This window comes from Trichechus manatus, unplaced genomic scaffold (assembly GCF_000243295.1).
Source record: "Trichechus manatus latirostris isolate Lorelei unplaced genomic scaffold, TriManLat1.0 scaffold00050, whole genome shotgun sequence".
In the NCBI taxonomy this organism is placed as follows: domain Eukaryota; kingdom Metazoa; phylum Chordata; class Mammalia; order Sirenia; family Trichechidae; genus Trichechus; species Trichechus manatus.
Genome location: NW_004443986.1, coordinates 12,836,149 through 12,859,375, shown reverse-complemented (window position 1 = coordinate 12,859,375; position 23,227 = coordinate 12,836,149). Strand labels below are relative to the sequence as shown.

Here is a 23,227-nt window from a genome sequence, read left to right as displayed (position 1 = left end):
GTTTGTGTTAGTTTAGGTAGGTAGTGAGTTTCTAGAAATTTGTCCATTTCCTCTAGGTTTTCAAATTTGTTAGACTACAATTTTTCATAGTATTCTGTTATGATTCTTTTCATTTCCATTGGGTCCTTTGTGGTATCTTGGTGTTTTTTTTTTTTGGTGTGTGTGTATGCACACACACACACATACATACAGGTAGTCCCTGACTCACGACATATTTAAGACTTATGATTGTCTTTTTTTTTTTGTACCTCTTACTGTTAGTAATATGTACTACGTACAACATTGCAGCACATAATTTGCTAATGTTATCATTCTCAGATGTTCACCTGCAGATGTTCAAATATCAGATTTATAAAGATACTGACAATAAAAGGCAATAATAATGAAAACTAAAAAAAAAAATAAAGAGGCATTTGACTTACGTTTGAACAGACTTAAAATGGAGTCATTGGAACAGAACCCCGACACAAGTCGAGGACTACTGTATGTGTGTGTACACACACATATATAAACCAAACCCATTGTCATCAAGTTGATTCTGACTCATGGGAGCCCATGTGTGTCAGAGTAGAACTGTGCTCCATAGAGTTTTCAATGGCTGCAATCTTTCGTGTGTGTGTGTGTTTTAGGTGAACGGTTTACAGGGCAAAGTAGTTTATCATTAAACAATTAATACATGTATTGTTTTGTGACATTGGTTACCAACCTCATGACATGTCAACACTCCCCTTCTCGACCCTGGGTTCCCCATTTCCATTTGTCCAACTTTCCTGTCCCCTCTTGCCTTCTCGTCCTTTGCCCTGGGCTGGTGTGCCCATTTAATCTCGTATATGTGGTTGAGCTATGTGTACTGTTTATGGGCCTGTCTAACCTTTGGCTGAAGGGTGACCCTCAGGAGTGACTTCAGTACTGAGTTAAAAGGGTGTCCGGGGGCCATACTCTTGGGGTTTTCTCTAGTCTCTGTCAGACCATTAAGTCTGGTCTTTTTTCGTGAGCTAGAATTTTATCCTACATTTTTCTCCAACTCTGTCAGGGACCCTCTTGTGATCTCTGTCAGAGCAGTCAGTAGTAGTAGCCGGGCACCATCTAGTTGTGCTGGACTCAGTCTGGTGGAGGCTGTGACAGTTGTGTTCCATTAGTCCTTTGGACTAATTTTTCCCTTGTCTTTGGTTTTCTTCATTCTCCATTGCTTCAGATGGGGTGGGACCAGTAGACATATTTTAGATGGCCGCTCACAAGCTTTTAAGACCCCAGATGCCACTCATCAAAGTAGGATGTAGAACATTTTCCTTATAAACTATGTTATTGCCAATTGAGCTAGATGTCCCTCTGGCTTCAATCTTAAGGAAGTAGATTGTCAGGCTTTTCTTCTGTGGTGCAGCTGGGTGGATGTGAACCACCAACCTTTTGGATAGCAGCCAAGCACAAACTATTTGTGCCACCCAGGAACCTATATACGTATACACAGAGAAATAGTTATAAATATGTTGTTAAGTGCTGTCAAGTCAATTTTGATTCATACTGGCCCCTTGCGACAGAGTAGAACTGCCTCATAGAGTTTCCTAGGCTGTAATCTTTAAGGAAGCAAGACTGCCAGGTCTTTCTCCCACAGAGCCACTGGGTGAGTTCAAACTGCCAACCTTTTAGTTAGCAGCTGAGCGCTTAAGCACTGTACCACCAGGGCTCCTTAATTATAAATATAGAGATAAATAAAATCGGGCGAAATATAAACAACTGGTAAATCTGTGTAAAGGACAAATACTACTCTTGTAACTTTTTTAAGTTTGAAATTGTATCTAAACAAAAAGTTCTCAAAAAAAATCCCTCATACCAGTCACTTTGTCTAAAGTGACAACAAAGGGCTGATCCAGAGGAGTTTTTTTTTTTCATTTTATTTTCTCTTTCTTGGCCCTTCAGAGCTTACACTCTAAAGGAAGAGGGAGGCAAAAATACAAGTGAACTAATAAATACAATAACTGCGAGTTACAGTAAGTTATGGTAAGTGAAAGAGGAGAAAAGAGGGGACCTACTTTAGCAAGATTGATGAGAGAAAGGAAGGGAAGGTTATATTTTAGCTGAGACCTAAGGGAAAAAAGAGGAGAGGAATGTTGAGAGGATGCATTCCAGGCATCCATAATATCCAAACATTGTCCCCCTTTGCCTGTTACCATAATGTACTTAAGTGTTTTAATGATGCATATTTGTTTCCTACCTTTTCTTTTAATAAATAGTATTAAAATGTCCTCATATATACTTCTTTGCACACATGTGAAAGCTGGATAAATTCCTAGAATTTCTGCTGGGTCAACAGACGCATTAAGTTTTTTTATTTTCATAGTTACTGACCAACAGCCCTTCAATAAAGTTTGTGTCAATTTAAATTCTGATTCAAGTTCGATAGATGAAAACTGGTATCTCACTGTAGAGGCTGAACATCTTTTACAAGTTTACAAGTTTCCTTTTCTATGAACTGTTGGTGACTTTTGCCCTTTTTTCCATTGATTGGTAGTAGCATAAGAACATTTTTACTCACCTCCTCCCATCCAGTCTCGATAGAGATGCCAAGTGAAAATGAGATCAGTTATGGGGCTACTGCAATAATATAGATGACAGTAGATGATAATCTGGAAAAATGGTGCTTGTTTAACAGAGAGAAGTTGAGAAATCCATGAAATACTTTGAAAAAAGTACAGATTTGTTGATGGACTGGAAATAAGGAATAAAGGAAAGGGCAGAATTAAGAACGACTCATTGATTTCTAGCTTAAATAACTTGGTAGATAGTTGGGGGAGACCAGTTAACAGAGAAACATCAAAAATTCTTCCATTTTAGATATGTTAAATTTGAGATACGGCAGGTCAAGTAAAAATGTCAATTATATCTGTGTAGTTTGAGAATATAGAGTTTAGAGCAAAAGTCTGATTTGGAGGTATAAATCAGGGATATATCAGCATAAATTTTTTTTTTTAATCCATGGGAACCGATGAGAGCCCCAGCCAGAGAATGCAGAGCAAGAAGGGGATTCAACTCAGCACCGAATCCCAAGCAACTGCAACATTAAGAGGTCAGGTAGAGAAGCCAGCAAAGCAGCCTGAGGGAGACAGGAAGCGAAGTGCCAGGGAAACCAGGCAACAGTGGTATTTCGGAATCCAACAGTGTTTCAAGAAGAAGCGAGTGGTTGATTGTGTTGAATGCTGCTTGGAGGCTGCAGAAGGACAGAAAAGTATCCATTGGTTGGCAAAATGGAAGCTGCTGGTGACCTTCAAAAAAGCAATTTAGGGTAGAAGCCAAATGGTACTGTATTGAAGAGTAAATGGGAGTTGACAAATTGGAAACTGTGTAGAGACAAAATTCTTTCAGGAAATTTGGCTATAAAATTGAGCAGCGAAATGGGTCAGAGCAGTGTTTTCTTATGTTTAAGATGAGAAATACAAGAGTATGTGATTGGTAAAGGAATGATTCAGGAGAGAGGATTGCAAAGTAACATCCTTTAGAAGGCAACAGAGGATAGACTTCAAAGTAAAAGTGGTAGGACTGATTTTGGAAGAAGGAAAAATAAAGGTTTTATTTCAAAATAATGAGTAGAAGGTGGCTGCAAGAATATATTTGAGGATTTGTCAGTAGGAAGATCCATTTATTCTTATATTTGAAGAATATTTTTAAAAAGTAGAAATGGATACTGAACATTAAGGTGATTTTAAAATATGTCCACAAATTATTTGATACTCCTGTCTTCAAGAGGTAGATCTTAATTCCCCTCCCCTTGAGTGGGGGATGAACTTCGTGACTTTCTTCTAACAAACAGAATATGGTAGAAGTGACAGTATGGTATACGACTTCAGAAACTAGGTGATCAAAAGCACTGCGGCTTCCTCCTTGCTCTCTCTTTGATCACCTGCTCTGGTGAAAGCCATCCCTCATGTTACAAGGACATTCAAGCGGTCCTATGGAGAGGCCTACGTGATGAGGAACTGAGGCCTCTTGCCAACCACCATGTGAATGATCCATCTTGGAAGTGGATTTTCCAACCCCAATCAAGCCTTCAGATGACTGCAACCCCACCAACATCTTTTTTTAATAGTTTATTTTTAGTTGTTGAGAATATACGCAGAACACATAAGTTTCTACACGTACAATTCAGTGACATTGACTGCATTCTTCAAATTGTACAACCATTCTCACCCTTCTTTCCAAATTGTTCCTGCACCATTAACATAAACTCACTGCCCCCTAAGCTACCTATCTAATCTTTTGAGTTGCTGTTGTCAATTTGAAACCCTTTAGAGATAGACCTTAAAACAGCAAAATGCTCAAGGCCTATAGGCATTTATTTATTTCCTCCTCCTGTTTATTCAGGTAGACAGGCAGTGAGACCTGGGGAAAATCCCTTCAGTGTTGAGTATAGGTAGTCCCCAACTTATGATATATTTGAGTTACAGTGAACTACACTTACTACTGTTTTTTTTTTTTTTCTTTTTACATCACTAGTAACATGTACTACATACAATGTTAAAATGAAGTATTCAACTTACATCAGAACCAACTTCCAACAGAGTCGCTGGAAGGGAACCCCACTGTAAGTCAGGGACTACATGTATCTGGTTTCCTGAGAGGGCCCTTTCCAACTCTGACACTCCAAGGGTCTACGAATAAGTAGCCATACAATTTATCATCCAAACCAGTATGCTTTTGAGAGGGTAAGAGGTGCTATTAATAATTAAGCTGGGGCAATGGGACATATACCAGAACTGTCCCGTAAGGCCACCCTATCTATGAAGCTACAGGGGAAAGAGAAGGAGATTGCATAATTATCAAGAATCTTGATGGCAGACTGGAAAAATTCTACAGACCTAGGGAAGAAAAATACTTTAACTTGCAGAACCTTAGGTATTCAAGAAATATCATCTAAGATAGTTCTTCTTTCATTCATTTAACTATCATTTATTGAGAGCCTATTATGAAGCCTATAGGAGCTTCATAATAGTTTATTCCAAAGAAGTGGTGAGTGAGAATAATCATCTTCCTCAGGTTACTGTGAGACGTGCCACCCAGATCCCCTTCCAGGCCAGATGCTAGGGGCGTGTGGGGAGACAGCCTCCAGCTGTGCCCCTCAGGGAATGCCTCAGCTGCTGAGAGCAGCCTCTCCTAAGGTTACGGCCTTCCCAGGATGCCCACAGCATGACAGATCAGGTGTTAAAGAAAAAGGCCCAATGTGGGACGATTCTGACAGGGCAATTTTAGCCCAGAGCTCCCGGTTTTATTGGCCTGCATCACGGTTGGACTTTTTCTTCTGTCCAGTCCTGCTTTCTTGCCCTCCCTTCCACAGGTGTTGATCCCAAGGATATTCCCTTACAAACCTCCTGGAGGGGGAGAGGGGAGACCAGCATCTCAGGGCAGGGAGGGGTGGGGGTTTCAATATTATAATATTTACCTTTAGAAAATGAAAAGGTCTACTGCATTTGTAATATGATTTGCAGTCCACAAAGCGCCACAGAAACCTCTGTGATAGGAGGGTTCAGGTTCAAAGAGGCTGAGGAAAAAGGTCCATCCCCTACCAGCAAGGAGCCCTGGTGGTACAAATGGTTAAGTGTTCGGCTGCTAACTGGAAGGCAGGCAGTTCAAACCTACCAGCCACCCCGCAGGAGAAAAGACTGGGCAATCTGCTCCTGTAAAGATTATAGCCTAGGTGTAAAAATGGCATGGCAGCCGCATTTGACCTCTTCCAACTTCACAAGAGGGAAGGGGAATCAAGATCAACAGCCCAAGGCTGATTCCTGTGAGGTGGAGGTCAGACATGCCTCCTCCCTCTCTCCTTTTTACCAATTCTGACACCAACCATCTTTCCCACGACACCCTCTACTTCTCTGCTGCGTTCAGTAATTCTTTGCAATGGCCACACAGAGCTCACAGACAATACTCATGATTATGGGGTTTGTTAGGGAAGTAACAGGTTACAATACAGGCTCAGGAGCGCTCAGGACACACAGTTCTTTCATCAGGACAGTCTCTTTGCAGCTCTACCCACAGGCATACCTCTCTCTGGCCCCTGGCCCAGCCTCTGCCCTGCTCGGGCAAGTGTTACAAAGCTCTTTTAGCTCTGCCAATTAAGTGCCTGGAGGCACTCCACTCTGCCAGTAAGCCTCATGCCTGAAGGCGCTCAGCTTTCTCACTCCCAGGGCCAGGAAGCCCCACCACAGAGGTCTTGCACTGGTCTTCTGATTCCCACCATCCTGCACTGTCTTCCCTGTTACAGCTCCTCTCTCTGTCTCCTGGATTTAGAAAGTTCTTAGCGCAGGGATCCTGGGTCCAAAGGACACACTCCCCTCCTGGCTCTTCTTTCTCGTTGGTGTTGAGATCCTCCCTTCCCACCTCTGGGATGGCTCATTTTAAGCCCAGCAGGATGGCAAAATTGACCAATCCCCTCGATAGTGCTCCATACACTCTTCTGACACGGTCCCACCCCCTACAAGGGTGCTATGTACCTTATTTATATTATTAGCAAGCTGTCTAATCCCCTTGGTGGGCCACAGGCACTCATTTGCATAGTCCCACCCAGTCTTCTGGTGAGAGTTACAAGACCATGGCAAGAAAGGCCATATAAAAGCGATCCACGACACTGCACTAGGAAACCCCATGGGGCAGTTCTACTCTGTCAGATGGGGCGATTGTAAGTCGGAATGGACTCCACGGCAGAGAACCACCACCACAACCCCTACCAGCTATGTGACTTTGGGCCAGTTCTAAACCTCTTTGACCCTTAGTTTCCTGATCTGTGAAACGAGACGATAATATTATAGAATTCACATTTTAAGGAAGCAGTTGAAGAAAAGCACTTCATAAATTTTAAGATGCTACATGTCTTAAGTTATCTAGTGCTGCTCTAACAAAAATACCACAAGTGGATGGCTTTAATGAAGACAAGTTTATTTCCTCACAGTAAAGCAGGCTACAAGTCCAAATTCAGGGCGTCAGCTCCAGGGGAAGGCTGTCTCTCTCTCCATGGGCCTCTCATCAATCTTCCCCTGAACTAGGAGCTTCTCTGCGCAGGGACCTCGTATCCAAAGGACGTGCTCTGCTCCCGGCACTGCTTTCTTGGTGGTATGAGGTCCCCAACTCTCTGCTTGCTTCCCTTTCCTTTTATCTCTTGTAAGATAAAAGGTGGTGCAGGCCACACCCTAGGGAAACTCCCTTTACACTGGATCAGGGATATGATCTTAGTAAGAGTGTTATAAAATCCCACCCTAATCCTCTTTAACATAAAATTACAATTACAAAATGGAGGACAACCACACAATTCTGGGAATCATGGCCCAGCCAAACTGATAACACACATTTTCTAGGGGACATAATTCAATCCATGACACTACATGTTAATTACCTCTTTCTACTGGTTTTTGATTCTGAAAAGTTATAAGTAATGACTAACCACTGAAAACTCCATCAGAATTTCAAGAGAAAGTGATACCAGCCCCTGGTAGCCAGTAATTACCTTTTTGCTCTCTTCCTGTTTTTCCCAGCTGAATGGTGTAGAGCTGAGACATATAGAGTATGCGTTTTTAACAAGTACTGTTGTGTCTACTGGAGGTTTATGGCCTATGCTCTTAATTTAAAGAGCAGGCAGGTTAAACCCATCGTTAAGTTACTTTTTATTTGTATGTAGGTGATTTTTACCCTTGTGGAGCAAGGACCCGATAAAGAAAAAGTTTCCATGAACCATAGACAGCCTCTGTAAACTTGTGGGCTGGGACACTTAATCACAACTAAAAACTCCATGACTTGTACAGAACTAGCACCTGCTAGGAAGATCCACAGCCCTCCCTACCCACCCCTTTCTGCTAGGCATCAACCCACCCTATCCTCTTCTAAGACCCAAACCCACCCAGTTTGGGTCCCTTAGCCAAAACTGGGCTCTGCCTCTAAAACCCCCTTGTTTCTAGGTTTTCTGTATGGTGCTTAATTTCCTATTCTATCTGAAAATCACCATTTGGATCTTCTCTTTCCTTTGTTATTGTTGTTAGGTGCATTGAGTCAATTTTCAACTCAGAGTGACCCATGGAGTCTTATACGCTGTAATCTTTAGGGAGAAGATTACCCATACTGGGCTGTAAATTTAGGACACGTGCCCTCTAGCTAGTCACCTTTGTCACCTGTGTAAGGAGCAGAGGAGAGCCTTGCAAGAAGGTTTTCTGAGTCGATGAAGGTAAGGCAAGGGGAGGAAAGGAACAAAGCTGAGCTTTTCTCTTCTACTTGTTAAGTCTCTGCCAAAGAGCTGGTCTATCTGAAGCCCCCAGAAACTGGCAATGTAATTCCCAAGTGTACTTTCTACGTGTACAGTGCTTATTATACTGTATAGGGATTTGAATAGTGTGAGGGAGAGTTTGCCCCTGAAAATACTCTGTGACCAGTCCCAGCTGGCCTAGCTGGTGCCTTTCATTTATTCATCTGGGGGAGGAAGGCCTTAGACCTGCTTTGACCTTTAGGTTGGATGAACCTTCAAAGACAAAGAACAGCGTGGTGCCTAGGAGAAGGATGACATCAAGTGGGAGTGGGGTGAAGGCCGGAGAATTCTGAGGCCTGTCTCTAGGCTGAAGGCAAGCTGGAGTCATCAGGTCTAGAGAGAAGCAAGGAGCTGGATAAAGAGAGATTGTGTCCCTTTTGGCCTGCGTGGCTTTTAATAGTAGTTTTGATAATTATAGACCATATTTATTATGCACTCACTGTGGGCAAGTCACCATATACATTATCTCATTGAAATTGCAGAGCATGTCTGTGAGATAGGTACTGTTATTATCCTCTCTTACAGAGGAGGAAACTGAGGCACAGAGAGGTTCAGCAACTTGCCTTAGGTCACGCAGCTAGTATGTGACAGAACCAAGATTGACTACCAGCATTTTTATTGGCATAGTGGTTAAGAGCTATGTTTGCTAACCAAAATGTCGGCAGTCTGAATCCACCAGGTGGTCCTTGGAAACTCTATAGGGCAGTTCTACTCTGTCCTATAGGGTCGCTATGAGTTGGAACTGACTCGACGGCAATGGGTTTGGTTTGGTTTTTTTTTAGCCAGCTCTTAACCACCGGGTTTAGTGTGTAACCACCCCTACCCCTACCCCGCAATGTCTTAGTTTCCTGGCACTGCCATAACAGAAACACCAAAAGTGGATGGCTGTTAACAAAGTTTAATTTTTCACAGTTTAGGAGGCTAAAAGTCCAGATTCTAGGCACTGGCTCTAGGGGAAGGCTTTCTCTCCTGTCAGCTCTTGGGGAAGGTCCTTGTCCCTTCAGCTTCTGTTCCTTGGTTCCCGGTGATCTTCACATGGCATAGCATCTATCTTCCTCCATCTGTGCCTGCTTCTGTGCTGAATCTGCTCCTTTTATATCTCAGAAGTGATTGGCTGAAAACATACCTGCACTGATAAGGCCTCATCAACATAATAAAGAAAACCCCATTCTCAGATGGGATTACACTCACATGTACAGGGTGTTAGGATTTACAACATCTATTTTGGGGGAATGCAACTGAATCCATAGCACACTCCCTACTCCCTACTGTGTAACCTAGAAGCTGGCCCCTGCAAACTCTGGGGCTGCCCAGGCTGGCTGGCTTCCAGCACAGTTCATCAGAGGGAGGCTTGAGCAGGGGACTGAGGGTGGGCACAGGAGGCCAGGGCATTTCTTCCCACTCCCTTGGCTTTGGCACAGCACCCCTGGTGGTGGCTGCATCTCCCCATGACCTGCTGGGGGTCTCCTCCAGGGCTCCAGTTGTCACCAGGTGCTGGCAACACTCTTTCCACCCCTGCCCACTGGCAGTCTCTGGGCATCTCAACACCCCTTGTCCACTCCTGTAAGATGTCACCTGCGTCTCTTCATTTGAGACATTCAGGGTGGATTCTGTTTCCTGCTGGAACCCCAGCTGCTACCACTGCACAAGCTGGCTTCCCACTGTGTCACACAGATTAAAGCAGTAGTAGTGGAAAGAGCTGACTCCAAGTAAATAAAATGAAGTTCCTGCCTGAGTGTTTCATTATCATGCAAAAACAGCTGGATAAAATGCAAGGTATGAATCTTGTTTGGAATTTGATTTGAACCAACCAACCCTGAAAAACTATTCATGAGATAATTGGGGAAATTTGAACATGACTGGATATTTGACAATAATTAAAGAGTTACTGTTAATTTGTGCTAATGGTATTGTGGTTATTCCAGGGATCCATACTAAAATGTTTTCAGAAGATTTTCTGAGTCAATGAAGGAAGACAAAGAAAGCAGCGAAGCTGGGCTTTTCTACTTGTGAAGTCTCTGCAAAGAGCTGGCACAAAAATCATAAGAAATGATGTCTGGGATTTGTTCCAAAATAATGAGGATGGGAAGGGAGCGGGAGGTATAGATGAAACAAGATTGCCCATGAGTTCGTAACTGCTGAAGCTGGATAATAATGACGGGGAATTCATTATTCTACTTCCTCCACATTTAATAGATGCTTGGAACTTTCCATAGTAAAATGTGCTACAGGTTAAACTCACTTTTGAAAGACTCTGGAGAAGGCAGCTGAAAAATTGGCAGGCATTCTCCAAGTGGCTGAAGCTAAGATACAAGAGAGCAATACTCGATGTGACTGCTCACCAGGAGATGACAGGTACAAAAATAACCAGTGGTGCCAAATAGGAGCCTCAACGCCTATAATCCAAGGACAGGAGCTCCAACACCCAGACCTTGGTTTTAGATGGAGCCGCTTTTTGTGCAAGCAACCGCTTGATGCAGGCTGAGGGGCATGGGAGCAGTGCAAAGTTATTTATCTAATGCTACATGTCCCCCAGCAGGCAGGACAGGCTAACTGTTGGCAAAACTCATATGTGTTTTTATATTTATTACGGAAATTTCCAAACACGTATAAAGCAAACAGAACACAGACTAGTATAGTGAACCCCCATGTACCCATCACCGAGTTTTAACAATTATCAACATCTTGCCATCCTTGTACTGGATACCACCACCCTTCCTCACTAAATAATTATTTTACAATTCTTAGGTGGGATTTATGCATACCGAAATGCACAAATCTTAACTGTGTGAGGTGACAAATGCAGGCACCCACGTAACCCACTCTCCTACCATGACAGAGAACATACCCACCTCCCCAGAAATTTCCCTCATGTCCTTTCTATTCTGATTTTTTTAAATGTTAGCTTTACCCGTTCTAGAACGCAGGAACACATTTTTAACTGCAAGCTAGTTCCCCATCCTCCACTCTACTCCCATCCAGAGAGATAATCTTTAGAATATGTGAAGAAGTAACAATAAAAGGAGCTACAGAAATCTGGCTTCAACTTTAAAACACCTGGTAAGCCAGGGCACTAGCCTTGGCCCTCCTGCCAAACCATGTGTCTTAGTTATCTAGTGCTGCTGTAACAGAAATAACACAACGAGAAATTTATTCTCTCACAGTTTAGGAAGCCAGAACTCCAAATTCAGGGCGCCAGCTCAGGGGAAGGCTTTCTCTCTCTGTTGGCTCTGGAGCAAGGTCCTTGTCATCATCTAGGAGCTTCTCAGCGCAGGGACCCCAGGTCCAAAGGATGCCCTCCTTCTTTCTTGGTGGTAAGAGGTCCCTCTCTCTTTGCTCACTTCTCCTTTATCTCTCGTAAGATAAAAGGTGATGCAGGCCACACCACTGGGAAACTCCCTTTATATCGGATCAGGGCTGTGACCTGAGTAAGGGTGTTGCATTCCACCCTAATCCTCTTTAATATAACCTAATTTAGCCTCATTAACCATAGGCAGAGATTAGATTTATAACACATAGGAAAACTGTATCAGATCACAAAATGGAGGACAACCACACAATACTGGGAATCGGCCCAGCCAAACTGACACCCATTTTTGGGGGACACAATTTAATCCATAACACTGTCACCTTGGCCTAGTCCTTTTGCTATTCCGGGCTTTAAATTCATAAAAGAAAGGCTCTTTGGCCAAGCACCCTATATGGAGTTGGGAAGCCCCTGGGACAAGAAAGGGGAGTGGGGAGCACGGCTACTACAGGGCTCCCAAGCACCAATCTGGAGGTGTTAATTCAGCAGGTCTAGGTAGGCCTGGCAATCTGCACTTTTTGCTTTCTTTTTTCAAAATATTGTGTTTTTGGTGAAGTTTACATAGGAAATTAGGTTCTCATTTAACAATTTCTATATATATTGTTCAGTGACATTGGTTACATTCTTCACAATGTATCAGCGTTCTCGTTATTCCAATTTTGGTTGTTCTGTTTCCAATAACCTAGATTCCCTGTCCCCCCATGCCTTCTCATCTTTGGTCTAGGGTAAATGTCTACCATTTGGTTTCATCTAGATGATTATTTTGAGGAGCACAGTATTCATGGGTGATATTATTTATTTTATAGGCCAATCTGTCATTGGCTGAAAGGTGATCTCTGGGAGTGGTTTGAGTCCCAAGTTTAAAAAGTATCTCAGGGCGATAGTCTTGGGGGTTTATATAGTCTCTACCGGTCCAGTAAGTCTGGTCTTTTTTTTTTTAGGAACCTGAGTTTCATTCTACATTCTTCTCCCATTCTATCCAGGACCATCTATTGAGTTCCTGGTTGGAACAGTCAGTAGTGGTAGCCTGGCACCATCTAGTTCTTCTGGTCTCAAGGTAGGTGATGTTGTTGTTCATGTACACTATTGGTTCTGTAGACTAGTTTCTTCTTTGAGACTTTGGTTTCCTTCTTTGTCTTTAGCTCCGGAGGAGTAGAGAGACCAAAAGTTGTATCTTAGAGGCTGCTCACAAGCTTAGACCCCAAATGCTACTCACCAAACTAGGATGGAGAACACACTGTCTTTATGAACTACATTATGCCAATTGACTGAGTTACTCCACGAAACTACGATCCCAAGCCCTCAAATCCAGTAGACCAATCCCGTGAGGTATTTGGTTGCAACTACAGTGTATCCGTAACTGTGCCCCGATGTGCTTTATTTTATACTTGAAAATATATGCAGCACATATAAACATGTATATACATATGCCTACAGTAATTCATATACACCTTCCTGTACATATTTATGCATACTTATATATCTATGTAACCAAACACATTTTTTAGTTATCACTGTTGTTGCAAAACTGTATCCCCTAAAGATTTTAAAAAAAAATTTCCACGTAAATTGTTCATTGTCACTAGTTACGTTTATCACGATTTGTCAGCATTTCTCTTTGTGTCTATACTCTTCTATTTGTGCTCAAACACTCAGCTTCACTATGGCTGCGTTGTGCTCACCACGACTTCCACATTCGTCACCACATTTCCCATCACCAAAGATAACACGTCTCTAAGTTCTAAAGCGTACTTATCCCTTCCCCTGCTTCACCCTGGTTAAAAAAAACAAACAAACTAGTTACTGTTGAGTCGATTTTGACTCACAGTGACCCTACAGGACAGAGCAGAACTGCCCCCATAGAGTTTCCAAGGAGTGCCTGGTGGATTCAAACTGCCTACCTTCTAGTTAGTAGACGTAGCTCTTAACCACTACACCACCAGGGTTTCCTTGCCCTGGTAACCACCAATGAATATTGGTATCTCTACATTTATCTGTTCTAGACAATCTACATTTTAACACGTACCCCAGGTGACTTATGTACTTAGTGAACAATCCTCGGAGACTCTCTGCTCTAAAGAAAAGTTGAAAAGTTAGTTCTTCGTTAGGTCGAGCTTTAGCCTTCAGGGTTCTGCCTTCTCAACAAGTCCAACAGCTCCCTCACATAATAGCTCTTCAAATATCTGAGATTGGCAATCATGTTCCTCCCTCAGTCTGATCTTCTCAGCATGAAACATACCCAGTACCTTCAACCATTTCCAGTATGATTTCCCTGCCTTGGAGAGGGAAGGAGTCCATTCACATGGAAGCAGTTCCCAGCATGACCTAAGAGTCTGGTCATTTCCTCTAGAGGAAAGGAGTTAACTGGAGATTCCATCCTCAGCCCAGGAGCAGTGACAGCAAATCATCTCTTGAATATCTATTATATGCCAGGAACTATATTGCCCTTTGGTGGTTCAGTGGTAGAATTCTCACCTTCCTTGCAAGAGACTCAGGTTCAATTCCTAGGCAATGCACCTCAAGTGCAGCCACCAACTATCTATCAGTGGAGGCTAGTATGTTGCTCTGATGCTGAACAGGTTTCAGTGGAGCTTCCAGACTAAGACAGACTAGTAAGAAAGGCCTGGCAATCTAGTTCCAAAACCTAAGCCAATGAAAACCCTATGAATCACGACACTCTGATCCTGTTGTGCATAGGGTCACCATGAATTGGTGGCGACTCAACAGCAGCCAACATGACAAAACTTTAATGGCTGAGGAGCTGTTTCTTATGGATGAGCAAAGAAAAGTGGTTTCTTGAGATGGAATCTACTCCTGGTGAAGATGCTGTGAACACTGTTAAAGTGACAACAAAGGATTTAGAATATTACACAAACTTAGTTGATAAAGCAGCGGCAGAGTTTGAGAGGACTGACTCCAATTTTGAAAGATGTTCTCCTGTGGGTGAAATGTCATTAAACAGCATCGCATGCTACAGAGAAATCTTCCCTGAAAGGAAGAGTCAATCGATGCAGCAAATTTCACTGCTGTCTTATTTTACGAAATTACCACAGCCACCCCAATCTTTAGCAACCACCACCCTGATCAGTCAGCAGCCATCAACATCGAGGCAAGACCCTCCACCAGCAAAAAGACTTACTTGCTGAAGGCTCAGATGATGGCTAGAATTTTTTCGCCATCAAGTATTTTTTAATTAAGGTATGTACATTGTTTTTTCAGATGTAATGCTATTGTACACTTAACAGACTACAGTATACCGTAAACATACTTTTTTATGCACTGGGAAACCAAAAAATTTGCATGACTTGCTTTATAGCTATGGTCTGGAACTAAACCCGCAATATCTCTGAGGTATGCCTGTATTTTCCAGATGTGGTTAACATCTACAATCAGCTGACCTTAAGTAAAGGAGATTATTTTGATAATCTGGGTAGGCCTTATCCAATCAATTGAAGGGCCTTAGGAGCAAAACTAAGGTTTCACTGAGAAAGAATTATACCTCAAGACTGCAGCATCAGCTCCTATCTGAGAGCTTCCAGCCTGCTGGTCTGCCCTACAGATATCAGGTTTGCCAGATACAAATATATGGAACACTGGTGGTGCAATGGTTAAGTAACCAAAAGGTCAGTGGATTTGCTCCCATAAAGGTTACAGCCTAGGAAACCCTACGGGAGCAGTTCTACTCTGTCATATAGGGTTGCTATGAGTCGGAATTGACTTGTTGGCACACAACAACAGTATATATATATATATACACACACACACACACACACACACGTGTATGTGTGTGCATATATACATATACGCACACATGCACTACATACACGTCCTTACCTGCTCAATCATTCGTTCTACTGGTTGTGTTCCTCTGGGGAACAATGACCGATACAGATGGGACCCCAGACCCAGTTAACTTTAGAAGGTCATGTCTTCCTGCCTCTATGCCACTGTCCATATCCTGCAAACACCACCTGCAACTCAACCAGAAGCAACAACCAGGCGTATACCTGCGCGTCCGGAAGCTCCAGCTGCCCAGAAGGTATACAAATATTAACTTAGATCTCTAATGACTAGATTTGGAGAATAAACAATTCATAGTGTAAGGCTGCCTTGAATGGGAGGTTTACATCTGACTTTTATAGTGGGTGGGAGGTGTGGTTTACTGAGTACTTAAGAAAAATGACCTGTTCTATTTGGGGCAAGGTCACTAACTTGCTATATAACTTTAGGCAATCCTAAGTTTCACCACCTGATTAATCATAATGCAAACCTGAAAGTCTGCTTTCCACTGCTCCGTTCCACTCAAACAGTTGGCAGGAACTGGTCAGGTGGCCCTTCAGGCTTTCAAATCTGACCTACTTTCTAGCTGGTCAGACTAGGAACTCTCTGGCCTTGAAGTACCCAAGACATTCAAGCTCTTGGTATCCTGCAGGTTCTACAAATACAGTGTGGAATGATGGATGATAAGTGCTCAACAGACGCTGGCTGAACTCACCCCAGCTCATAACCCTGCCAAGCATACTCCTTGCAGGTTAAAGCTAAGACCTGGTTTCCATACTCAAGACCCGACTACAGCTCAAAGTAGAGAATGCCAAGTTCCAAAGAAGAGATGTTACCAAGTACAATAGGGTTCAAAGGAAAGAACAGGAGATGTTTTGTAGATAAGATGATAGTTGAGATAAATCTGAGAATTTAATAGTAAAAGACTTAAAGGAATGAAAGGAAGGCAGCATTCTGGGCAGACGTAACAGAGGCAGGAAAGCACAGGGTCGTTTGGAGGGAAGTAAGGAAGAAAGTTTTAGCTGGAAAGTAGGCTACAGGAAGGTGATCAGTGGGAGATGAGCTTAGCAAAGATGGTTGGGGGTCAGGCCACAGTGACATATGGAGAGCCTTTAAGGCCTAAATATCTACCTGGTAAGTGATGGGCAGCTAGTGGAGGCTCTCCAGATGAAAGTGGAGAGATGAAGGAAGGCCTGCTTTAGAAAGCTGTCCCTGGCAACAGAATGGACGACAGTAAATTGGGGAGGGGGCCTTACTGGCCCCTGCTGAATTATAGTAGTGGCTAACATTATTGACAGTTTACCAGGTACCAACCCTGCTGAACTTGACTTGTATTGTTTTATTTACTCCTCACAACAACTCCCTAAGGTACTATTACCATGTCATTTCACAGGTAAGGGAACGAAGTCTGAGAGAGGTTAAGAAGTGTGCCCCAGAGCACACAAGCAGTCTGTCGTGGAGTGGAGATCTAACCTAGGTGGTCTGACTCCAGCGGATGCACACCTGACCACTAGACCACCCTGCTGCTGAGACGGGGCCTGGATCCTGCACTCTCAGATCAAGTCTGACTTCCCACTGTCTGAGCTAAGAAGTAGGGGAAATGGAAGAAGAATGATGAAAGAGTCATTGCAGAGATGATATCCCTGTGACCTAGCAACCAAGGGGAAGGACTGAAGAGAAATAGGTGGTGTGAACTAAGGTTTGCAAGGGTGGTACATCAAGCCAGCAAAACCCATGTTTCCTCATGAGCACATAGCAAGTCCCACTGCAAAAGATCCAACACACACACCAGCAGCTTCCAAACACTTAGCTGACTTTGCTTTTAACGTTGCAGCCTACTTGCTAAGTAAGCTTAAGAGAGGGAGATGGTGACCTATGTCACTTTCCCCATCCTGTAAGAAGATCATAAGCACATCTTCACCACGTCCTTTAGTAAGCAAAATGAAAAACCTACTGTGAAACTTCATTGTGCTACAATGTTTGTCGTCATAAGGCTACTTCCGTATCAGAGCTGTAAGTTAAAAACAGGCAGGCCTCTGAAACTTTATTTGTTCCCAGATGCCCAGCGTTAGAGACTATCTTTGATTTTGAAACAAAACAATTTTTAACAACCAAGGACTCATTTTCTCTTCCCTTTACTCCTGGAATTAACTATTAACTGTGCCAGTATTCTTCCTGTGACTAAAGAAACCCATTCCAATGGGCAGGGAGCCAAGAGGGCCTGCTGAACCTGAGCCAGCGGAGGGTCCCCGTCACTGGGCAGGAATCCGCATCAAGATGAGCACAAGCCCTCTGGGTTTGAAAGTGGTAGCAGCTCTCTGAGACACATACCGATGCTGGCTGTCTGCAGCCACCTGGTAGTCAAATGTGTTCACACAATCAATTCTGCAAACTGTTCATTTCTTTGTTTAACCCATGTACTACTTAGAAGAACATGGGCTTCTCTGGTTGTAAGTGACTGGCTGTGGTTATGAATGGAAGCATGTCTGCCCTGGGGAATTCCAGCTTCTGTTTTCAGATAACGATTAGCCCCACTAAGAAGTAAAACCAAAGCAGTCTTTCTTTTGATACTTGGAAAAGCCCCTACTCCAAAATATTTTTGCATGTGTACAGAAATTACACTTTAAAGCCAGAATCTCTTACAACTTGAATGTAAGCCACTGGAATTACCTATTTAAAAACAAAAAAAACTTATGATGCTCCTATGGGGCAATGCATTCTCTCTCTTAGAAGTAACAGTAGCTAACATTTTATTAAGCATGTTCCCAGTGGCGAAGCGGTTAAGAGCTCGGCTGCTAACCAAAAGGTTGGCAGTTTGAATCCACCAGCCGCTCCTTGGAAACCCTCTGGGGCAGTTCTACTCTGTTCTATAGGATCGCTATGAGTCAGAATCGACTCAATGGCAGTGAGCTTTGGGTTTCTTAACCATGACCTTAAAAAATTCCTGACCCAAAATTAATCTGCCAGCAGTTTTTTTTCCCCTTACACCCAAAGTGGCAATTGGACTTTTCTTTCCTGTTCCAAAGAACAGACCATAACAAAACCATTAACCTGTGATTAAATGAGAAAGACTTCGACTTCTTTAATTTAAATTTCTAGAAGTCTCAGGACTGCAGGTGGGTGGAGGGGTGAATCTTCAGTGAAATTACCTTTTTAATGTTAACTCAGTAGCCATTAAGTACTTCATTACCATGAAACCTGTATTCTTTAAGCAAAAGTTATTTAAGTCTGTGAATTCTCCATTCTCTTGAAGTGGTTTCCCCTTGCATGAGGCAATGTTTCCCCAATTTGCCAAATGTTCATTAAATCATAGAGCAATCAAATGCTGTTTTATTCATTTGAACTAATATATAATTATATTTTAACAGAAGAGAACTAAGTACCACGTAACAGGCATGGTGCTCGCACTTCACTCATAAACTTCTGCCATTTGATAGCACAACATCCCTCTAGGGTAAGCATTACTTTCCACTTGACAGATAAGACACCGAGGTTTGGAGTGATTAAAGAACCTGTGGAAGGGCACATTGTAAGTGGTGCTCTCAACTCCCAGTTTGGCTGACTGCAAAGACTGTGCTGTTTTTCCAGCCTATTTTCTCCTAGAGCCATGATTCCAAATTGGAACCTTGGCATTGTGAAAGGCACCATCTGCTTTTCCAGTTGAAACAACCCAAATGTCCATCAACAGACGAATGCAGAAACACAATGCAGTATACACATACAATGAAATATTGCTTAGCCATAAAAAGGAATAAAGATCTGACACATGCTACAATGTGGATGAACCATGAAAACATTATGCTAAATGAAGGAAACCAGACACAAGAGGACAAATACTGTATGATCCTACTTACATGAAATATCTAAGATACGCAAATGTATAGAGACAGAAAGTAGATTAGAGGTTACCAGGAAGAAAGGGGAAACCCTGGTGGCGTAATGATTAAGTGCTATGGCTGCTAACCAAAAGGCTGGCAGTTTGAATCCACCAGGCGCTCCTTGCAAACTCTATGGGGCAGTTCTACTCTGTCCTACAGCGTCGCGATGAGTCAGAATCATCTTGATGGCAACTGGTATTTTTTTTTTTTTTTAGGGAGGAATGGGGAATGAGGAGTTGGTGCTTAATGGGTACAGAGTTTGGGATGATGGAAAAGTTTTGGAAACAAACGGTGATGGTTGCACAACACTGTGAATATAATTAATGATAATGAATTGTACACTTAAAATGGTTAAAATGGCACATTTTATGTTATATATATTTTACTACAGTGGAAAAAAAACAAAAAAAAAAACAAAAAAAAGTCAACCCAGCACTGGACAGCAGTGGTTCTGGGGCTAGGAGACTGCTGGGTGGGAGTGTCTCGTTTCTACTTCATTCCACCTGCTTGTCCAGAGGAACCCGAGTACAGTACAGGTACTTAATTAATGTGCCAGGCAGGAGTTAGGAGGCTCAGGTTCCAGTCCCGCTTTTGGCACTAATCAAATATGTGGCTTTGGCTAAGTCCCCTAACCTTGCTGTGCCTCTATTTTCCTTAAGTACAAAATTGGATATAAGGATGCCGGGCTGCATACCTCAGAAGGTTGATGTTGTTGTTGTTAGGTGCCATCGAGCCAATTCTGACTCATAGCGACCCTACAGGACAGAGGAGAACTGCCCTATAGGGTTTCCAAGGAGCGGCTGGTGGATTTGAACTGCCAACCTTTTGGTTAGCAGCCGAGCTCTTAACCACTAAGCCACCAGGGCTCTGAGGTTGATGTAAAAGGTGTTAATAATGACACAGGTGAACTATTTTTGAAGACTATAAGGTTCTTGACAGCTTATCATTGTCAGAACATAAGCAGGCCATCACAGCAGCCAGGCAGCAGCTAATGCAGTCCAGTAGGTCCACACATGCCAGCCGGGGAAACTAGTCCTGTGTGAATGTCACCCACTCCCCTAAGAAAGCTGGACTCAAGGCGTCCAAGGAGGTCTGGCTGGGCCCGAAGCCCCAGAGCTTCCTCCAAGGCAGATCTGCCTGCCTGCCTAAATAGGTATCCACAAGGTGATGCTGAATGGAGGTCCTTGAAGAGCAAACAGCCTCCCCTCCCTCCAAGTCTCTGTGCACTTGCAAGCTGGTTGGCATTTAGCTGGGAGGGGGGTAAGGTGCCATCTGGTACAGCACCCGGCGTTGAGTTTCAACCCCATATGCTACAGAACCAAGACTGGTAGAAGTGCATATACCATTCATTAGCAGGCAGAGGACTCAGGAAGACAGACCCCATGCAGCTGAGACTGGTTGCATGACTGGGGAAAGAACCTTCCACAGTTTTTTCTGAACAGCCAGGAGCCCACCTAAACTCCCACTACCCCCTCTGCATTAGTTCCAGTCCCCAGAAAGAGAAAGGGATCAGATCAGCAAAACAGTGAATCACTGAGCACTTTGACACAATGACCCCTCCAGGAGAGGGTGGAGAAGCTAGTCTGGCAACTGCCTACACAAACAGGGCAATTCTGAAGAGCAGCAAACAAACCAGTTTAGCCCCAATGCCCATTTTGCATAAGACTGCACTCTACAAAAACAGCATCCAAGGGGCACTTGTTGATCGATACCGATCGTTGTTAACACTAAGGTTTGGGCCAAGAAAGAATTCAAAAGGCCCTTTAGAAGGAATTCTGGATGACGTGGTTTTGTGAATATCAATGTTAAGTATCCTTAGACTCGTTTGGGCCAGTGGGAGCACCAGAAACTTCAATCAACAGATCTTGGCGTACTTTGTTTCCTAAGGAAGTTAAGGAACAGAACGGTTTGAACGTATAAACCACACGGAACTTGTTAGTCACGAAGTGACTGTAAAGGTACCTGTTCTGTTTATGCTAATAAGGGGTTACACAAGCGCCAGGAGGGAGGCGCCGGGGGGATGCTTAGATCACAGCGGGACCGTCTGCCAGCTGGCCTCGGAGTGGGCAGTGACCAAAACCAAACCAAGCCAAACCAAAACCATTGCCGTCGAGTCGATTCCGACTCATAGTGACCCTCGGAATCGACTCGACGGCAGTGGACACGGGCCACGGTTCCTAAATCCAGGGAAACAGCAAAAACGAACTGCAACTGGGTTAAACCTGGGCGGGTGCCATCACGTTAGGCCAGGAGTGTGGATGTTAAAAGCAACGTGCATCCCCCAAGTCGGGCACGGAAAGGGACATCCCAGTGTACACAGGTACTGAATGAGGACAGCAGGAAATTCCACCACTCCTTTCCCCTCCCCACACCCAAACAACCCTCGATAGTCGTCAAACATAAGGAAAAGTGTCATGTACAACCAAATGAATGACTTCACTCTTCTCTCAAAAACCTAAAACACAGTCTCCGTTCGGATTCACAAACAGGAGAGCAGAGTCGTCCGCGAACCATCACCTACAACCACCCAGGGGCTAAGGAAGAACGGAGAAAGCGGGTGTGCCCCTCCCTAGGTCCCTCACAATCCTCTAGGGTTCCGGTCCAGTTTCCTCAGTACCGGGAGGTGAAGACGCCGCTTCTCGCTGGCGTCCCCGCTTCTGTTACCTCGCTCGCGCGTCCCTCGGCGTCCGGTACTTCAACCGTCGGTTCCGCTGGTGCCTTCTCCTCCTCCCCGGCGGCCAAGGGGCCACTCCGAGCCTCACGCGGGTCCCCGCCGCCCCCTGGTGCCGCCTGGCTGCTGCCGTCCACGCTGGCGCCGACTCCTCCCGCCGACGAGGCGGAGGCGGCAGCGCCAAGTAGCCCGTGAGCCCCGTCGGCGTCGCCGGCAGCCACGCTGTGCACCAGCCACGCATCCACCCGGGTGCGGGGGATGAAGGGGACGCCAAGCGTGCGCACCTCCCGGAACAGCAGGCCCTCGGGCAGCGTCGCGGGGTCCAACTCTCGGCCCTTGGAGTGCAGCTGACCGGCGTGCCCCCACCCTCCGGAGGCCGGGAAGGGGCTGAGCGCGTAGAAGGAGCTCGTCGGGCAGCCCAGGAGCAGCAGCTCATCCCGGAGTAGGGCGGGCTGCGGGAGCAGCAGGTAGAAGTCTAGGTCTACGCGGAGCCCCGCCAAGCTCAGCAGGATCGTGAGGTGCAGGAGGCCCCCGCCGTCCGACCACCACGGCTTCAGGTACTTCATCTCCCGCCGCGCGCCTGGGGACGCCCCCTGCTCGGCGCCGGCGGGTCACGGCACTCCTGCCGCGGCTTTGGCACTTGCCGTCCCCGCGCGCCGCCAGCACCTGCCCGGAAGAGAAAGAGAAACGAAACAATGGACCCGGGCGCGCAGCGGCCGTCACAGGCTCCCCAAGCCGGGCACAAAGGCACTTCCTCGTTAGCCGGCACGAAGCCTGGCGTGGCCCGGACTCCAGAGGGCAGAGGAGGAGCCACCTGCGCGCCAAGCCCGCCTGCCGGTAGCAACGCGCCGCCGCCAGGCCCCGCCCCAGACCGCGAGCGCAGCCGCAGGGAACACGCCCACGGCCTCCCCAGGTCCGCGCCTGTGGGAGGGGCCCGCGCGGGGCGGGGCTCCCCAAACTCAAAGGCTCTTTATGCTGGGGGGTGGGAGGATGGAGCCGGAGGAGGAGTGGGAACGCAAAGTTCTCGGGGAGATGAAGTTGTTCTGGGATAGAAGTGGCTCCTTCTAACCAACCCGGTGGCCTTGGAGTGGATTTAAAAAAAAAAAAAAACCCACCAAACCCTTTGCGGTCAAGTCCATTCCGATTTATAGCGACCCTACAGGACAGGGTTGAACTGCCTCATAGGATTTCCAGGGAGCGCTTGGTGGATTCAAACTGCTGACCTTTTGGTTAGAAGCCATAGCTGTTAACCACTGTACCACCAGGGTTTCCTTGGAGAGGCTGGGAAGGGATAATACGTGTTCTTGTTAGGT

The 23,227-nt window shown here is 44.9% G+C and overlaps 1 protein-coding gene across 1 annotated transcript in view; it reads right to left on the bottom strand.

Annotated features, from left to right (window-relative positions):
* NFE2L3 (NFE2 like bZIP transcription factor 3) overlaps positions 1-22,650 on the bottom strand; it is a 36,936-nt gene extending 14,286 nt beyond the window's left edge. Inside the window, exon 1 of the mRNA XM_004377471.2 lies at positions 21,908-22,650. Within this exon, the coding sequence (XP_004377528.1) occupies positions 21,908-22,480 (573 nt within the window). The 5' untranslated portion in view covers positions 22,481-22,650. The remainder of the gene's footprint in view (positions 1-21,907) is intronic.
* Positions 22,651-23,227: the final 577 nt, after the last annotated feature.